General features: G+C 33.4%; 1 protein-coding gene across 1 annotated transcript; it reads left to right on the top strand.

Moving 5' to 3' along the window:
• Positions 1-9,749: 9,749 nt before the first annotated feature.
• Positions 9,750-12,204, top strand: LOC145118506 (putative receptor protein kinase ZmPK1). The gene has a single exon (XM_079054210.1). It carries the CDS (start codon positions 9,793-9,795, stop codon positions 12,148-12,150), a length of 2,358 nt encoding a protein of 785 aa, XP_078910336.1. The 5' UTR covers positions 9,750-9,792; the 3' UTR covers positions 12,151-12,204.
• Positions 12,205-19,254: the final 7,050 nt, after the last annotated feature.

Genomic DNA, 19,254 nt, shown 5'->3' with positions numbered 1-19,254 from the left:
GAAACTTCTCGAAACAGGATGTTACACAGATGCTAAATTGTCTAAATATTGCAACTTATAGTTTCATGTAGTGCCATTTACACTCTAAGACTTGCAAACTTTGATGTTATACAAGTAAGTTTGTCATGTTTAAGAAACATAAACGCTTAAACCTAGAGTGCTTGAACTCGTATAGGTATAGAACTTATAACATAAGTAAACCATTATACCTAGCACACACCCTCGTGTGGAAGTGAACAAGAATTCATACGTAAATAGAACACTCATATATAATTGAAATAGGATTTATACGATGCAGATACTCATATAGAATTGAAATATGATTTATACGTTGCAGATACACATACGAGTTGAAATATGACTGTATGCAGCTCAAACACATGCACAACGATATGTAAGTGACGACATATTATTTAAGTATAACAAATGCTTAATAATATACAACACAAGTTTTTATTGTTTATAAACTTAAATTTCATGAGTTAATTATTAGATATGAACACATCATATCGGGAATTTTTTTTTAAAACTGAAAAAATAAAAATAAAAAAATTGGGTGGGCCAATTTTTTCAGTTGGGCTTGACCTTTTAGATGTTTAGGTCAAATCTTGTCGTTTATTTACTTATGAGCGGTCGTATCTGTAACATTGTAGCAGAAAAAACGTATGTGGAATAAAATCTTTCTCTCTCTGGTTCGACAGTGGATGTAGTCTATCGCAAGATAGTGTGAACCACTTAAATTTTTGTGTTTTGTGTGCTTTGATTTGATATTTTCGTTTCTGTTTTTTTTTCTTGTATTCCTCAGATCTGTTTTCTTTATCGTTTCTTCTTAACCTAACATAAATCGACATAAACAATACACACAATTGTATGGATTTACAAGAAAATTTATATTTGATAAGTTGGTTAAGCACTTATAATCTCAAATTTTATACTTTTTTGGATTAGAAAAAGTAATATTTTATATAATTCTAAAAAAGCTTATATATCTTATTTTATTTTATACTTTTTGGTTAGAGAAGTATACTTTTTATAAAAGTTGGTCAACCAGAAAAAATTTTATAAATACACTTTTGGTTATAAAAGTACAACGTGCCAAAACCTGTAGAATTCACAAATTTTATGTTGACGCATCGTTAAAACGCATGTATTCTCAAGGTCATAAGCAACGAGAAGAACATGAATGTTGAAGGCCCCTGAAACTTTTAATATGTGTACTACTTTTCTGTATCGTGTTTCGACAGTGTAATAGGAGAAAATGTCAATGTAAATTTATTTCGATAATAATAAAAGTTTACATTTTCTATTATTCAATGTATGTTTAATAACAGTGATCCATGACTACGTCGTACAGTCCGACGTTTCCGCCGCCGGCAGGGGGTGTGACATCTTAAGAGACATATTGGCTCCCACCGGAACCCCCAAATACATGAAAGGAAAGGACGAAGCCTCGCGCCCCATAATTCTAGCACATCTAGCAATATCTCCATCCAAAACTCCAATGCCATAAACTTTCAATTTGTGAAAGTTAACTTTAAGCCCCGAAGAAACATGAAAACATTGTAAAATACTCCCTCCGTCCCAAAATTATAGTCAATCTTTCCTTTTTGGTTTGTCCCAAAATAATAGTCCACTTCTAAAAAGAAATAACATTTTTACCAAAATACCCCCTCATTATTACTTAACCAACTAAGCATTTAATGGAACATTAAATGCAAAGTAAGGACAAAACTGTCATTTTATTAAATAAAGTTAGTGGTAATTAATGTTTTTCTTAATATGTCAATAATATTGGGACGTACATGTCATTTTATTAAATAATGTTTTTTGTTTGTGGACAATAATATTGGGACGTACATGTCAATTAACAAAATGTGTGATCAAAGGTCCATTATTGGGAATATTGACACCTTTGAGTAAACCATTTTGACAAGTAGATTTTATCGCCACATTAAGGTGTTGTTTGTTTTTTGGAAAAAAACCTCTTCAGACCTCTTATTGCTGCGCGGCGCAGCACACGCGCAACACTTTTCATCTCGCAGTTGTTTGTTTTTCAGAAGTCTTCAGATTAAAAAACATTTGCGTGTGTTCTTCTTGGCGCATCATTTGTTTTGCATATTCCTACCTCTTCCAACCTCTTCTTCTTCTTTTTTTCTTGCTAAAATATTGATTATATATTGTTGAAATCTTATTTCATATTTTTTTCGTTTTTTTTGTTTATTCTTGTTGAAAATTTTATTCTTTTTTTTATATTGAATAATAATAATTTGTTGATGAAATATCATTATTTTATGCTAAAATATCTTTATTTTTTGTTAAAATATCATTATTTTTTGCTGAAATATCATAAATTCTTGCCGAAATGTCATACATTATTAAATTTTCGGCATTAAAAAACTATTTTCGGATTATAAAATCAGTTTATTTTAATTTTTTAATATCTGCAGCAGCATGCAAATATTAAAAAAACAAACACGCTTCTTATTACAGTTTGCAACCGTTTGGTCCACCTCTTCTATTGCAGAGGGTTAAAAAGGTGGTCCGCAGACTTTATGGATTTTTGCTTCAAAAAAACAAACAGCACCTAAGGCCTTCCATGGTGATTATGAATAGAAAATGAGATAAGGGGTCCCTTGCCGAACACCCTTAGTAATGGGAAATTATTTGGTGACGGTCTCGTTGATAATCACAAAGGCCTTAGAGGAGGAGAGACAACCTATAATCTAAAAACACCACTTCTCTCCGAACCCTATTTGCAACATGACATAATCTAAATAATTCCAATTAACGGAATCGAAGGCTTTGTCAAAATCTACCTTGAATAGGAATATGATATTTAATATTAATTTTTTAAAAAGGATTATAATTAATTATTCAATTATGTATTACAAAGAAATATGGATGACCAAAGAAATAAATATGCAACTCTTTTATTGTTCATGTAAATTACAAGGGCATAAAACAATACATTATTTGTCATGTTTGTAAGAGCATAAAACTAATTCAAATAAGGTGATGAAAAGAGTAATGTTTATAACCAATTACAATATTTTTTTTTAATATAATATTTTCAGAGCAAGTGGACTCGACAAATAGGAGAAAGCAAAACCATCAAGTGGCCTTTGACAAATATGAGAATTTGAATGGTTGTGGGGGAATATCAAGATATCGAATTTTTGATAATTCACACTTCTAGACTCCAGCAATAATTCGATAAATAATCAACTATGTCGACGAACTAAATGTTTATTATTTCTGTTTAGATATGATTTATGAACAACTTATTATTGAGAAAATATCATAATAACTAAATTTCTTTAAGTTTTTATCATAAAATAAAGAAGCCAGAAAAAAAAATGACCAAAATTACCAAAATTTTTGTAGGTGAGCCATTTGCGAAAATATAGATTTTCGCAGTTTGATGAGGGCTTTTTTTCCGAACTTTCATACAAATTTTGATTGAACTGATATTTTGTTTTTCATTATATTCTTTGTAACAAGAACTTTCTGTAGACATACTACACTTCAAACTTGGATGTCGAGAAATCATAAATAGATTAATCAGTGAAAAATATGAAGAGAAAAAAAAACAACTTTGATCATTCATAATTTTTTCATACAAACACTATTCGTACTGAATTTTTTTGATTGTGTTTTTTGTAACAAAAGTTTTTTATGGATTATATTACACTCTCAATTTAGATCTCGAGAAATCATATTTGTTTAGCTCCAAAGTAGAACATTCCTTAAAAATTATGAAGAAAAAAAAACTTCATAGCTTTCGCATACAAACTTCATAAAAATCATCATAATATTTGGTTTTCTCAAACACAAGAATGTCCTACATAAATCTCAAAAAATAATAATAATAATAATAATATTTTAGTTTTCATATACAAACTTAAAAACTATCATTATATCATTTAGATTCTTCCAATCATAAAAATGACTTACGATCATTTGTACTGAAAAAAAATGGCAATCAACCTATATTTCGCAATTATTAACCTGTAAAAATTTAAAAAAAATCGCAATCAACTAGATTTTCACATATTGTTGACTACGAAAATAATAGCTATTTTCACATATTTATAAGCTTAAACAAGTTCTTTATTCTAATAAACATAATACAAAATTGTTATGTTCATAGTAAAAAAAAGACAAAACTGCAAATTTGGTCTTTGTGGTTTGCAAAAATCTTTGGATGAGGTCCAAAAAGTTTCCAGCGTTTTTCTAGGTTTTTGGTCCAAAAAAAATTGAAATGACCTATCTACCCTTTTAATTTCAGTTTTGTATTTTCTTTTCTTATTTATGTTAATACTTTATGAAATAAAAATAAAAAACAAAGAAGATGACCCCCACTCCAACCCTACCGGTACCTCTCTCTCTCTCTCTCTGTCTCTGTCTCTCTGTCTCTCTCTCTCTCTCTCGTTTCACACACATGACCAGATGAACTCATTCATCCTTTATCCCACTCTTTTAGACTACATAAATCTCCATATTCACTCCCAATGTCCTCTTCGTCTTCCTCAATCTAACCATTCTCTTGAATCATAATGTTTTGGGATTTCTCTGTAACCATTGTTGGTTGAAATCACAATCTTACATCCAACAACAGTTTCCGGGTTTCAAATCCATGATGAGGTTTCCGCCTCTGTTCCTCTGTAACCTACCCGATTCGAATACCATTCGGGCCGGGTTTAATTTCCCATTTGTTGTTGATCAAGGAGAAGAAGATTCCAAAAGAATCGGGCAAGTCTTAGCCAAGAAAACCTCAAGAAATTCACTCCTAATCGGGGTTTCCGCTGACCATGTCCTCGCTGGATTCACAGATTCTTTAAAGATGGGTAAAACATATTTCTTGCCTAATGAATTACAAGGATTAAACGTAATCAACATTGAGGAGATCCGTGAGTTGCTTGTTGGGAATTTGAGTGAAGATATGATGAATTTGAAGTTAAAGGAGGTAAGAGACAACGTCGACACCTGCACAAGCTCCAGTATGATTCTCAATCTCGGAGAATTGAAGTTGTTTCTTGATGGGACTTGAATCCGCTTCCAATCTCCTCTCTTTTTTTTGTTTTGTTTGTGGTGGTGTCGTGGGAGGCAGCAGCAACTTCGGTTGTTGTTGTGTTGTTTTTCTCTTGTGTTCTTGTTTTGTTCTTGACTGGTTTGAAAGGGAATATGCATGTGTTTGAGTTGAGGCTTGGTCACCAAAACAGGAAGGGACAGAGGTGGAATGGTGGTAGGGTGGTAACGGTGTAAGGTGGTGTTGGGGGAGGCAGCAACTCCGGTTGCTGCTGTGTTTTCCAATGAGTAGGGCAGAAACGAGAGAGAGAGAAAGGAGGACTTTGAAGGGGGGGAGGAGGAAGAGAGAGAAGGGGGAGGGCTCCGGTGGGGTGGGTTAAAAGAACCCCTTTCTAAACTTTCGTACTAAAGACATTGTCACTCCAAAACATGCTACATGCATATTTATAAAACAATATCTTACATTGATAAAGTGATTACAAAAGATTGGATACAAACCGACTATATTTTAATATTTTACATAACTACCCAGGATATTTTAATTTTATACAAACCTAAACCGAAATACAAAAGTAATAGTAAAAACTATTCTACATCTTCCGACAGTATATAACTATACTGGTTACTTATCTCCTGCAATTGTTAAACACTGAGAGGGGTAAGCGGTGACGCTTAGTGAGTTCAACAATAGATACAATATAACGTTATGTCATATATATACTTTAATATGACAGAAGCAAAGAGGAACAAGGAACAACAAAGGCATATGTGAATCATGTGACAAACTTTCCATATCAATCAATGATTTGATTCAAAGATATACGATCAATGAGACATGACAATTTCTATACTTGATATACACCAATAAAGCTTCGGCCCAAATGGCCCAGAAGACATACGCTTTCTGATTTAAACATTTCGGTAGATTCCAGGCTTATAGCCCTGTCTAACCATCTGCCAATGCCATAGAACAGAAGTCATTCTCTTACAGAGACATGCTCTACATGGCCAGAGGCTACGTACCAGTACCACCGTGAATCTAAGTCCTTCCACTGATCACATGGTCAAAGGTATAACTTTGCTATCATAAATAGCAGAAATAAAAATAACACGGGAAAATAACCCGGAATAATAACACTGAAAAGCACATAGCACATATAACACATAACATATAATTGTTTCCATATATTGAACTCACCGTGAAATAACCAGGGGTTAAAATAGTAATTTGGGCAGCACTTCAGCGCTAGATATAACTTCCTTCGTTGAAAACCGGGAGATTTATTGAAAACCGAGCTCTGCGAGGGTTGGGCTTCAAAACCGAAAAGATAAATTTTTCGGGCTTTTCGGGAACTTCGGGGCGTGTTTCGGGCGTTGGAAATAATCCTGGGGCTTCGGGGGAAGTTGAAATAGTAGAAATATAAGTTTAGGGGTGAAAAAGAGACATTTTCTAACATTTACCCGGGAGGTCTCGCACCCCTTATATAGGTGCGAGCCTCAGATCCGAAGTAAGAGGGAGAGGGCAGGTGGCTGCGAAGCTGCGAGGCTCGGTACACGCGGCAGAAGGGCGAGGCTCGGATGCGAGGGTCGGAACAGGTGTGCGCTTCGGATTGGTCCAGCGTCTCGGATGACGCAGCTACTTCGGACACAGGGGGGGGTGCACACTCGTCGGATGGCTATTGGACCTCGCATCGCTTGGCTCTCCGGCTCGGACACGCGTCTGCATGCGAGAAGGGCGACGTGGCCGAAGCTGTGCCATGCGATTCTTCTCGGTTTTAGTGATTTTCTCGAATTTTGTCCCCCGAACTTCTAAAATCCATAACTTTTGCATACGAGCTCTGTTTTTGACGTTCTTTATATGCACGCGTAGGGAAAATTATGCTCTACGACTTTCGTTTAGACTTCGTCGGTTAATTTTGACTTTATTTTTAATATTATTATTTTTAACAGACCGGGACAGGAAAATCTATTAAAAATTCATTACTTCTTCATCCGATGTCCGTTTTCGTATGTCTTTTTACCGTTGTACTACTATTGACGAGACCTTCAATTCTTGTTTAGGTTGTGTCGGCCCAAAATCACTCGATCTAAAATTCGAGTTTTTAGCTGTCTACTGTTAGACTGAAACTTAGAAAAATCATAACTTCTTCATACGAAGTCAGATTTTGGCGTTCTTTTTATCAAAATTCTCGGTTTAACAAATACTACGACTTTCATTTAGATCACCAAGGCTAAAAAGTAGTTTATCAAAAACTCACTTTTTACGTCATTCGGCGCCGTGCCGGTTTGTCGCGGATCTTCGATTGGTCATAACTTCTTCGTTATAACTCGGATTTCGATGAGGTTTTTGCCTAAATGTTTCTAACGAGATTATTTACAACTTTCAATAATAAAATTTTACTTATTTCAAATTTTATATTTTCGTTAAATTTCAATATTTGCCTAATGTTCGGAATCTCATAAGACTTCCAAAACATTCTGGATGATTCTAAACATAGTTTTACTTCATTTCTAGTAAAAACTATCCATTAGAACTCAATACTCATAATTATATAATATTTCATAATATTATTCACTTTTAAAATTACATAACACGATAACTGAACGTGTATGTTACAAATACCTCCTCCTTTTGAGGATTTCGTCCCCGAAATCATAACGATAAAAATGACTGGGAATATTTTGCTCTTATCTCATTCTTATTTTCCTAATTATAATTTGGGCGTCGATGGTGTTTCCACTTGACGTGCACCAACTCCAAGACATATGCACAAAGCATATCTTCTACCGTTTGAATTGTTCTCTCCGTCTGACCATCTCATTCTTCAATTCTCTGACTAAAATTTTGTCACTATACGAGACATGGTTCTCTGAACCAATCACCTCACTTCGCATATCTATTTTAGTCGGACTCGATTCTTTACGACCATTTAGGTCTGAATGAAAATCATCTTCTTAGTCATCACCGAAACGAAGGTAATGACGTACTCGAACAAAAAACGGAATCGATTACTAGTTTCTTGGTAACCTTGTGACTTTCCCTGATCCAAGTGTGAGTCATGTGCTTCCAGTAGTATAGGCCTCTACTACTATTCACACCTACTCATACTCGTCTCAAGTATTGTCTCGTAGTTCCCAAGTCATCATTCAAAATCACAAAGCAACTTATCACACATGAATGTATTCAAACAAGTACATAGAACAATTTCTCCTAGACTCAACTAGGGATTTCACGCTTCTATCAAACATATCTTGGATTTCTTAAATTTATTTTCTAGAATTCTTTTATGCATAAGCTCGATCTAGCATATCCTAATAATTTTTCCTAAGTCGAAAGGAATTTCACTTCCAGACCAAGGTTGGCAACAGACCTTAAACTTTCTCAAGTAATAGCAATATAAGTAAGCAACCTAAGGCATGCTATATTCATTTATCATTTAGCACATATTAGAATATAAGACATATCTCCTCTAATATTCTAGTGCTTTTCCATTTAGGTATTCAACCTAAAGTATACTAGATACACATCGTATCATCGTCCCATATAGATATTTGTAGGGGTGAGCATAAACCGAACCGAAACCCAAAAAAACGCAAAAACCAAAGCCGAAAAACCGAAACTGAAACAAAAACCGATGGAGCGGTTTTAAATTTTAAAAAACCGAAAAGTTGCGGTGCGGTTCGGTTTTATATTGAATAACTGCACCAAATTAACCGAAATAACCGCATAATTTAATATATATTGTTTAAATACAAATATGTTGGACGAAGCCTGAAGGCGCCGGTGATCGCATGATTATTAACATCCTTAATTGATAGATTAGCGATAATAGAGACTGAGATTTGTTGAACAATGAAATTCTCTTTATTTATTTTTGTGTTTATTGTTATGCAAACTGTTAATAGGAAACAACTATATATTTGTTTGTTTATTCACTTATTGAAGTGACTCATAAATTGCATAATGTTTTATGTTCTACATTTGGCTGAATTTGTTAGTTCATAAATTGCATAATGCTTTTATCTTTTTTTTTTTAACATAATAAAATGCAACTTGCAAGATAAAAATGAATTGAAATGGTGAATTATTTGCAACAAAAAATCTAGAAATAAATAAAAGTCAATAAAGCATTATATAAATAAAAGAAAGTCGACTGAAAAATCTTGTTTGGATATGAAAAACCGTATCATTTTAACCGCAAAACCGCACCACCTCATTTTGTGGTTAAAAACCGAAACCGCACCGAAATAACCGCAATAACCGAACCGAAACAAACTGCAATTTTCGGTTTTTGACTATAAATAACCGCAACTTGCAGTTGCGGTTGCGGTTTAGTCCAAAAACCGCACCGAAGCACATCATGCTCACCTTTAGATATTTGTGTCGAACACTCTATACAAATAAAAGTTACACTTTCTAGCTTTCAGCTTTTGGTTGTGAGGCACTAATCAATATTTTCTACCTATTTACTATTTTAACTATGGTTATTTGCCAAATTCTGAACTTAAGAATTAAGGAAGAGTGTTTATTATATTCTAGATTAAAACAACATAACTTAAAATTTAGAAAGTCCTTGCTATATTCTTTTCTTGACGGAATAGAATTTAACAAAGAACTTATGCTAATATGAAAGTTGGTGAAGTGATTTCCGCCACCGTGCAAGTCAAAGAGAAAGTCAAACACGTCTCTTTTCCTGTCGAGTAGAGTATACTGCTAATCGAATAAATGCTTTTGTTTCTTCAAGTTCACATTCTCACGAAATCATGGCTATCATCATCTTCGTCCTCTTCTACATTTTCTTCCCTGTCCATGGCTTAACCGGCGGTTCATTCTTATCCGTCGAAAACAACGACGACATTTTAGTTTCGCCAAATGGGCTTTTCACCGCCGGTTTTCATCAGGTCGGACAGAATGCGTATTGCTTCGCTGTCTGGTTCTCCGATGAACTCATCACCGAAGGTCGAACCGTCGTCTGGATGGCTAACCGAGATGAACCGGTGAACGGAATAAACTCGAAGCTTTCCTTATTCAAAGATGGCAATCTTGTTTTAACTGATGCTGACCAATATATTATTTGGTCAACACAGACAAAGTCAACTTCTTCTTCCTTGTACCTGCAACTCCATGACACAGGTAACCTTGTCCTCCATGAACGAGAACAAACTATTTGGCAAAGCTTTGATTATCCAACAGATACCCTTCTTCCAAATCAACCATTAACCAAAAATACACAGCTTGTTTCCTCAAGAAGCTCCACTAATTGCTCATCCGGTTTCTACAAGCTCTATTTCGACATTGATAGCATTCTTCGCCTTCATTACGAAGGTCCAGAATCAACCACTATTTTCTGGCCGGATCCTGGTTTGCTACCATGGGAAGTCAGGAGATACCAGTACATGTACAATCGATCTGCCACCCTTGATTCCGATGGTCGATTCAACTCATCAGACGGTTTCGGATTCTTATCGGCTGATTTCGGGGTCGGACCACAAAGAATGATGAGAATCGACTACGACGGTGATCTGAGACTATACAGTCTCATTGAGCATCAAGGAAGAACGAAATGGGAAATTCAATGGCAAGCTGTTTCCCATTCTTGCAGGATTCATGGTATCTGTGGAGCAAATAGTCTCTGTATTTATTCTTCAGGAAGAAGAAGATGCACTTGCTTACATGGGTACAAAATGGTGAATTCTAAAGATTGGAGCTCCGGGTGTGAACCTGATTTTGAAGTTTGTAAACCCGACGATGAAGCTTTCGTGGAGCTTCGTCATGTAGAATTCTACGGATTTGATATGCGGTATCACGATAACTACACTCTTGATGCTTGCAAGAAAGATTGTTTACAAGATTGTAATTGCAAAGGGTTCCAGTTTGGATACAAAGATGATGTGGGAACTTATTATTGCTACATAAAGACTTCTCTATACAATGGATACCAAATGGGGTTCTACAATTCGATGTATATCAAGTTACCTAAATCGTTGGTGTCATCTTTTGTTCCGAAAGCCATCGAGAAGTCAAGCCTCCGGTGCACCGGCGGGAAGGTGACGCAGATAATAAGATCGTACGAGAAGAAACAGGAAAGTAAGATACTTAAGTTCGTGCTTGAGTTGGGATGCGTGATTGGGTTTATCGAGATCATTGGCATATTGTACTTCTGGTATAAGAGCTGTAAACGCTCAGTTACGACGGAGCAAGTTTATTTTCCGGCAGCCACAGCATTCAGGAAGTTCACGTACAGTGAGCTGAAAAAGGTTTCACGTAATTTCAGTGAAGAGATAGGTAGAGGTGGCGAAAGCATCGTGTATAAAGGAAGATTACCGGATAACCGGATTGCAGCGATCAAGAAGCTCAAGAACACAAACCACCACAATGAAGACGAATTTCAAGCGGAGATCGACACAATCGGGAGATTAAATCACATGAATCTGATCGAAACATGGGGTTATTGTGCTGAAGGAAAGCACAGACTTATCGTTTACGAGTACATGGAGAACGGATCTTTGGCCGGAAATTTACTCATCGGAAAACTGGATTGGGAGACAAGATTCGAAATCGCGAAAGGAACAGCCAAAGGGTTAGCTTATTTACACGAAGAATGCTTGGAGTGGGTTCTTCATTGCGACGTGAAACCTCATAACATACTCTTGGATGCTAATTGCAATCCAAAGGTGGCGGATTTTGGTCTTTCGAAGCTATTGGATAGAGATCGAACTGACAAATCAAACTTTCCAACAATCCGAGGGACTCGAGGCTACATGGCTCCAGAATGGGTGTTTAATCTTCCGATCACTTCAAAAGTTGATGTGTTTAGCTACGGGGTTGTGATACTGGAGATGATAACTGGCCGGAGTCCAGGGCGGCGAAGCCATGAAAATGGCGACACAGACCTTTCGGTGACTGAGTGGGTGAGAGATAGGATTCAAGAGTTTGATGGAAGTGGAAGGGAATCATGGGTTGAGCTGATCGTAGATCCTTCGATAGGTGGGGAATATGATCGGAGCACCATGGAAAACCTGGTTAAAGTTGCACTGCAATGTGCGGAGGAAGATATGGAGGCGCGACCCTCGATGAGTCAGGTAGTTAATATGCTTCTACATCCAGAAAAAGATTTGTAAGTAGCCAAGTGTCATATATGACTTGTATTTTATGTGTAGTGTTACTTCTAAATTTGTGCATTTATGTATTTCTTTTTCTTCGTTCACTAGTATATAAGCATACAAATCAAGAAATTCCTTGCATTAGTAATAATTAATTGGAACTTGGGAAAGAGAGTAGTGACCTAGAAATGATTTTTTTTTAATGAAATCATTATGATTATAAGATGAGGGATTTATTAACAGAATGGTGAACACAGAAAACATAACCAGAGCAATTCAACATGTAACTAGAGTAATCATTAAGTATAAAAACCAAGAATGTGAATTGAGAAATAAAACAAAACACTAAATCAGGTTCTGCTGTTTAGATTTTAAAGGAATGTAAATTAACTAAACAGACAAAAAACAATTCAACATGTGAACTCAACCAAAACTCAACAATAATTAGTTGGTAGAGTTGAAATTAGATTAGCCTGTAAATTTCCTACATAATTTTAACTCAGCAACACCTTTAAAAAAAAATATTTATCATTATTTTATATATTTAAATATCAAATATATATAATAATTAAAAATTTATTTATATTATATTTGTGTTTATGGATGTATTTTTTTTTAATAATTTGAACAATTATTGGAGTTTTTAAATTTTCTAAAAAAATTATTTGTACAATTATTGGAATTTGTAACATTTAAAAGCGTATTCGGAACGTTTAAAAACGTTTGATAACTTCTAACTTCTAGCGTTTTACAAAACGCTTCGTTTTGAACAGAAAGTCTCGTTCGACACTACAAACTTCTGGTGCTTAGTTTAAACAAAACGCTCCAGATCCAAATGCTACTTCATGCATTAGTATAAAAAACATTTGTTGATGCGGTTAAAATGATTAATTGATGCGGTTATTGAACCGCATCAAAAAATATCACATCAAAAAATACCCTTATTTAATGGTGCGGTTCCAAAAGCGCACCAAAAAATAGCCAAAACCGCACCAAAAAATAGCTAAAACCGCGTCAAAATATAGCTAGCTAAAACCGCACGAATTAACAGGTTCGCCATTGATACACACCACGTTACTTATGAAGCTTCATTTTCTTGTATTTAGGTATGTTTGATGAGTGTTTTTCAATCAATGGTTCAATCATAATATCTTAATCTGGTTTTTGAACTTTCTACCTATGATTCCATCAACTTCGCTTTCCTCAACTGTAGATCCATTAGAGGTTCCAATTGTTCCTTCTTTGATTTTAGTTTCTCCAAAAAAGAGTGGTTTCCATCTCTGCAATTTCTTTTTCTCTACCAATTAAAAATCTGTTCTTGGGAAATCACATTTCATCGATGTTGTTTTCAATTTCTTTTTTGACAACATCTTAAACTCACTCTGCAAAAACTAGCTCCATACCCATTGATTGAAAGTCACTCAAGCAACATCATAAGTCTTTAGATCCTTTCTTCGAGATATATCACGGAAGAAGAAGCATCTGTAGAGATTCAAAACAAGGAAACATCGTTAAAACTTAAAATAGGACATCCATTTACAATTAATAAGAGAAAAGTGGAGTCTCAAATGTCATTAATGAAAAGAAGATAAATAATGAACATACCTCACATGCGTTTTCAAGCATGAAATCGACAAATCTATAATTATAAGAAGATGCTGCATCTTCAACGTTATATAAAAGATTGAAGATTGAATGAAATTTTTGAAAAACATGAAAATTTTGAACGAATTTTGGAGGGATCTCGCGCGAAATGAAAAATTCGAATGAATTTTTTAAAAGAAAGATTAATGGTGCGGTTCAATGTTTTTTAGTGCAAATTATTTTTTGGTACGATTTAATGTTTTTTTAATGCGAATTATTTTTGGGACAATTGTAATTGTTTTTTGTGCAGTTTCCACATGATTTTTTGGTGAGATTTTGAGAAATCATATCAGAAAATGCTTTAATGGTACGATTTTGGGAAACCGCACTAACAAAGCTATTTTATAATGCGGCTCTCTTATTTTTTGATGTTGTAGATATTTATAAGACGATTTTTAGAAGGGACCACATCAAAAAATAAAAACTACCCGCATTGTTAAATGACTTGTGTACTAGTGATGTAGCGTTTAACAAAACGCTACAAAATACAAGCTACCCCTTACCAGCTAATTTTGCCGAATATACCCTTAAACATTGTTAAATTAAATTGAAATTTTCAATATGTTTAACTAAATGTGTCGATCCGAAACAACGACCCAACTTATTTTTTTTAATCCATAATGTATACCCTTAAACTTAAATTTTGATCTAACCAGTCACTTGTCATGTTTTTTTTCCGATACAATCCACTTAAGAGCATCCACGATGCATAATTCAACAAAATAGTTGGATGACTAATTGGCATAATGAGATTCATTGAATTAAACGCTTCTATTGTGATATGTCATGTTGACATTATATGGATATAAAGTTCAATGGTGAGTGAATTCTTCAATAAAAAAATTTTAAAAAAAAACCTTTTACTTATTAAAGATATATTACATTGAACATTATAAAGTCCAATGCATGGGTAAAAAACATAATACAAAGTTATATAAAAAGTAAAATAATAATATGTCAATCCATTAGACTCTAATAAGTTCAATGTATTACAGATACTCTAAATCTAATGGACGATGCATTTTAAAACTCTTCTCTTATTATTTTTACTAAACGAACGTCCGCGCGTTGAGTAGAAACACCTATATAGTTGAAGTCTTTACAAATATATGTTTTTTTTAAATATAACAATAACGTTGTTGTTAAATTTGATATAATAATTCATATACTAAATTGATATAGTGTATTGATTATTTTGAAGAGTAAATTACACGAATGGTCCCTATGGTTTGGGGTAATTTGCGTGTTTGGTCCCTACCTTAATTTTTTAACTCGGAAAGTCCCTACTGTTTGTTTTTGTTACGCACTTGATCCCTACTGTTTGTTTTTGTTACACGCCTGGTCCCTATCTTACCTAAAAATACTATTATTTAAACAGAAAAAAAAATGGTGAGATATGTAAGGTAAGGTGAGAGGGGTGGGGTTGGGGGTATATTTATTTAAATAAATTAAAAAATCAAGGGAAAAATAGTCTTTTTAGGTAAGACAGGGACCAAGCGCGTAACAAAAACAAATAATAGGGACCTTCCGAGTTAAAAAAATAAGTTAGGGACCAAACACGCAAATTACGCCAAACCATAGGGATCATCCGTGTAATTTACTCTATTTTGAATATATGATAATATATACATCTATTATAACTGCATAATCTCAATCGTTTGAATGACTTCTACACGCGAGTTACACATGAATAAATTAAATATAATATATGGTTTAATTTTATTTATAGTTGTTGTTATTGTTAATTAATTTTTTAAAATTTATTTGTTTAATGTTTTAATTTCTATCATTATAATGATTTAAAACACCAAACATTGTTTTTTGATTTTAAAGTTAACAATATAATCATTTATATATAGTTGTTTTTAACTATTGTTATTGTAAGTTATTTTAAGCTACCTATTTGAAAACTTTTAACGAATATAAAAATATCTTTAGGAAATATTTTAGTTAAATAGAGATTACAATTTAGTTTTTGCATTTATCACTACAATTTATCACTTTTAACTATTTACAAAATATTTTTTTGGTTTTTTAAGTGGAACTGAAATTTATATTTAAGATGACAATGTAATGTTATATTTAAATTAACAATTTAAGTATTTTGTCCAAACTATTCAAAAGTTGTAGCTTTAAACTGATAATGGTTTACATATAACAACATTTTAAATCTAATAAATTAAGTATAATATGTTAAAAGTTAAACTGATAATGGTTTACATACAACAACATTTTAAATCTAATAAATTAAGTATAATATGTTAAAAGTTAAAGACATAACTTTATAAGTAGAAGTAAAGATATTATTTTAAAATTGAAATTTAGTTTATTTATGATTACATTTTAGGTTTGATATTTATTTAACCTTATTAACCAACTTATAATCATTATTAGAAAGACACTACAATTTATCACTTTTAACTATTTATCAAATATTTTTTAGGTTCTTTAAGTTAAACTAAAATTTATATTTAAGTTGATCATGTAATGTTATATTTAAATTAATAATTTAAGTATTTTATACAAATTGTTCCAAAACTGTATCTTTAAAATGATAATGGTTTACATCCAACAATATATTAAAACCAATAAATTAAGTATAATATGTTAAAAGTTAAAAAACATAACTTTATAAGTAGAAGTAAAAATATTATTTTAATATTGAAATTTGTTTATATATGATTGCACTTTAGGGTTGATATTTATTTAACCTTATTAACCAACTTATAATTTTTATTAGAAAGAAATTGAAAAGTAATGAGAGTTTCAAATGAATATGGTGAAAGGAAAAATGCATGAGAGTTTCAAATGAATGTGAAAGGAAAAACGATTCCTTTATTATACAGTATGATACTAGGTGTAAGACCCATGTATTACATGAGTTTATTTAAAAGAAAAACTAAATACAAAATTCTAAACATTTGACAAGTTTGAATTTAAAAGAAAAGTGAGAAAATATTGAATTAATAAAATTAAAATGTTTTTTTTTCTCTTTTAAATTTAAACAAATAATTTAGATAAATAAATAAAGAAAATTACGGAATCTTTAATTTAGTAATTTTGAAATTAGAAGGAAAGTTCATCAATAAAATTGATATGCATTTATTATTGCATTTTAATACTATTTGGAATTTAAGAAAAGGAAAAAAAAACCATAAAATGACATGTGGAATAAAAATTAATTTAAAATAACCACAAAATTACATGTGGCAAAATAAATAAGAATGTGACATATGATAAAAAGATCTTTATTTATTAGGGAGGATGATATGATGATATGAACTTACCTTATATATAAGATAATAATACAAATATAAAAATGACATAATCATTTAATAAAAAAACTATATTTTTTTTGTGTCAAATGCAAAATTGTGTTTTGAATGGTCTTTAATATAAAAACTTCTAAAAACATTTTTTTAATATAAGATGTAAAATTGACATTCATATATAACTATGTAGACTCATAAATTGCTAAATGTAAAATTTCTAAGGTTTTTTGTGAACATCAATATGATGTGTTGTATTTCAAACTTAACAATCAAACAATCTGATAATTACTATTGTAAACTAATATCAAAATGTTATCAATATCAAAACCAAACGAATAGATAATTAATATTAATGATTAATTATTTAATTGTTAAGCAAATAATCCAACAAATATTATTATCGAATCGTTGCAATATTAAATCCCATTATTATTATTGTAATTACCAAGTTTTGTCTAGAAATCACATTGATCATTCGTGATCAAACTTGTTATAAGAAAAGTAGAAGGAGATTGTCATGTTATCATTCAAATTAAAACACATGATAGTTAAACTATAACCAACCTGAAGATCATAGATTTTTTACTAGTAACCCCATTACAGAAATTCAATCCTTAAAGGTTTTTCGGTACTTTGTAGCTATAAGTTGTAGTGTAAAACAATAGAATTTTGTAATGCCTGGTTCCTGGTATGCATTTAACCTATTTATTTATTCAATTTAAGAGAGGGACTCGACGAGTTGGTGGCCCTAACTCGTCGAGTAGAAGATAGATTATGCGCGGGGTTTAAGCTATCTACTCGACGAGTCAAGAGCCCTCGACTCGGCGAGTAGATTGGCCAGAATGAAACCCTAATTTTAGGGTTTTGCACCATATTTAAGCATCTTAATCCCCACCCCTTAGCCTTATTTAGAGCCTCCTTGTCCCAAACCCTAATCCACGAAACCCTAGAGCTTTCCTTGAGTGTGTGAGCCATTTTGAGTGATCTTTGTGCACTTTTGAAGCTTGTGGAAGAAGAAGAAGATAAAGGGCTTAAAAGGGAAGGAACAGATCCAGAAGCTACACTCCATTTGCTACATTTTCTGGTAATCAAGTCTCTAACTTGATCATTCTTTTCTTAGATCTATTTACTTCCATTTTATGAGGGTTTTGGTTCAAGAACCTTGGTCTTTGGGATTTGGACGTCCCAAGTGACTTATATTTCAGATCTGAGATCTAGGAGGGGTTCCATGGCATAAAGGTGCAAACTTTATGACCATGGAAGCCCCATGCAAGCTTTTAAGCATTTATATGGCCTTTTTAGCCCTAAAAGGCCATACATGGAAGGAAAGCTTGGAACTTTGCATGTCTAAGTAGTGTTAGGGGTTAAGATATGAAGTTGTAAGCTTTAGTTTGGTGTATGGAAGGGTTAAGGACCAAGTTCTAGGTCCCAAGGAATTAGGGTTTGAGCTAAACCCTTTAAAAAGTAGTGTTAAGGGGTAAAGTCAGAAACTTTACCCTTAAAAGGACATTTTCAAAGTTATTGTGAAGTATGAAGCTTGGATCTGAAGTGTAGGGGCTTAATCCATTAAGATAGCCCAAGCAGATAGGGGAACTCGGCGAGTCCAGTAAGGGACTCGACGAGTTGAAGCCGGGTTGTCCCGATTGTATGCCAGGTAGAACTCGATGAGTCTGTGAAGGGACTTGATGAGTTGACTTAGTTGACCACGAGTCTGAGTAGTATAGGAACTCACCAAGTTAGGAGATAACTCGACGAGTTGGGTTGACTGGGAGTTGACATTGACTTTGACTTTGACCAGGATGTTGACTTTGAACAGGGGTAAAATGGTCATTTTACCCTAAGAAGGATTATCATATTTTGATTAAGTGTTATTGTGAAATTGATAGTCGGGGAGTCGTTGGAGCAGCCGTCAGAGATTCCTCACACGAGATTTCACAGCTAGCCTTCAAGGTGAGTTTCCTTCAGTATGAACGAGTTTCAGGCACCAAGGTCGGCCCGTAGTATGATATGTTAGTAGCTGAGTGTGGGCGATGCCCATATCTCATAGTAGCCGAGCGTGGGCGGGGCTCGTACCTCATAGCTTAGTTTGATTATGGTTATATGTCTGATTAATAGACTTAGTTATACTTGTTGTTTATGTGATACTTGTATGTATGTTTAGTAGCTGAGTGTGGGCGGTGCCCGTATCTCATAGCAGCTGAGTGTG

This window comes from Lactuca virosa, chromosome 6 (genome assembly GCF_052849685.1).
Source record: "Lactuca virosa cultivar CGN04683 chromosome 6, Lactuca_virosa_CGN04683_v6, whole genome shotgun sequence".
Lineage (NCBI taxonomy): Eukaryota > Viridiplantae > Streptophyta > Magnoliopsida > Asterales > Asteraceae > Lactuca > Lactuca virosa.
The sequence above is the reverse complement of the archived record's forward strand: the minus strand, read 5'-3'. Positions and strand labels throughout refer to the sequence as shown.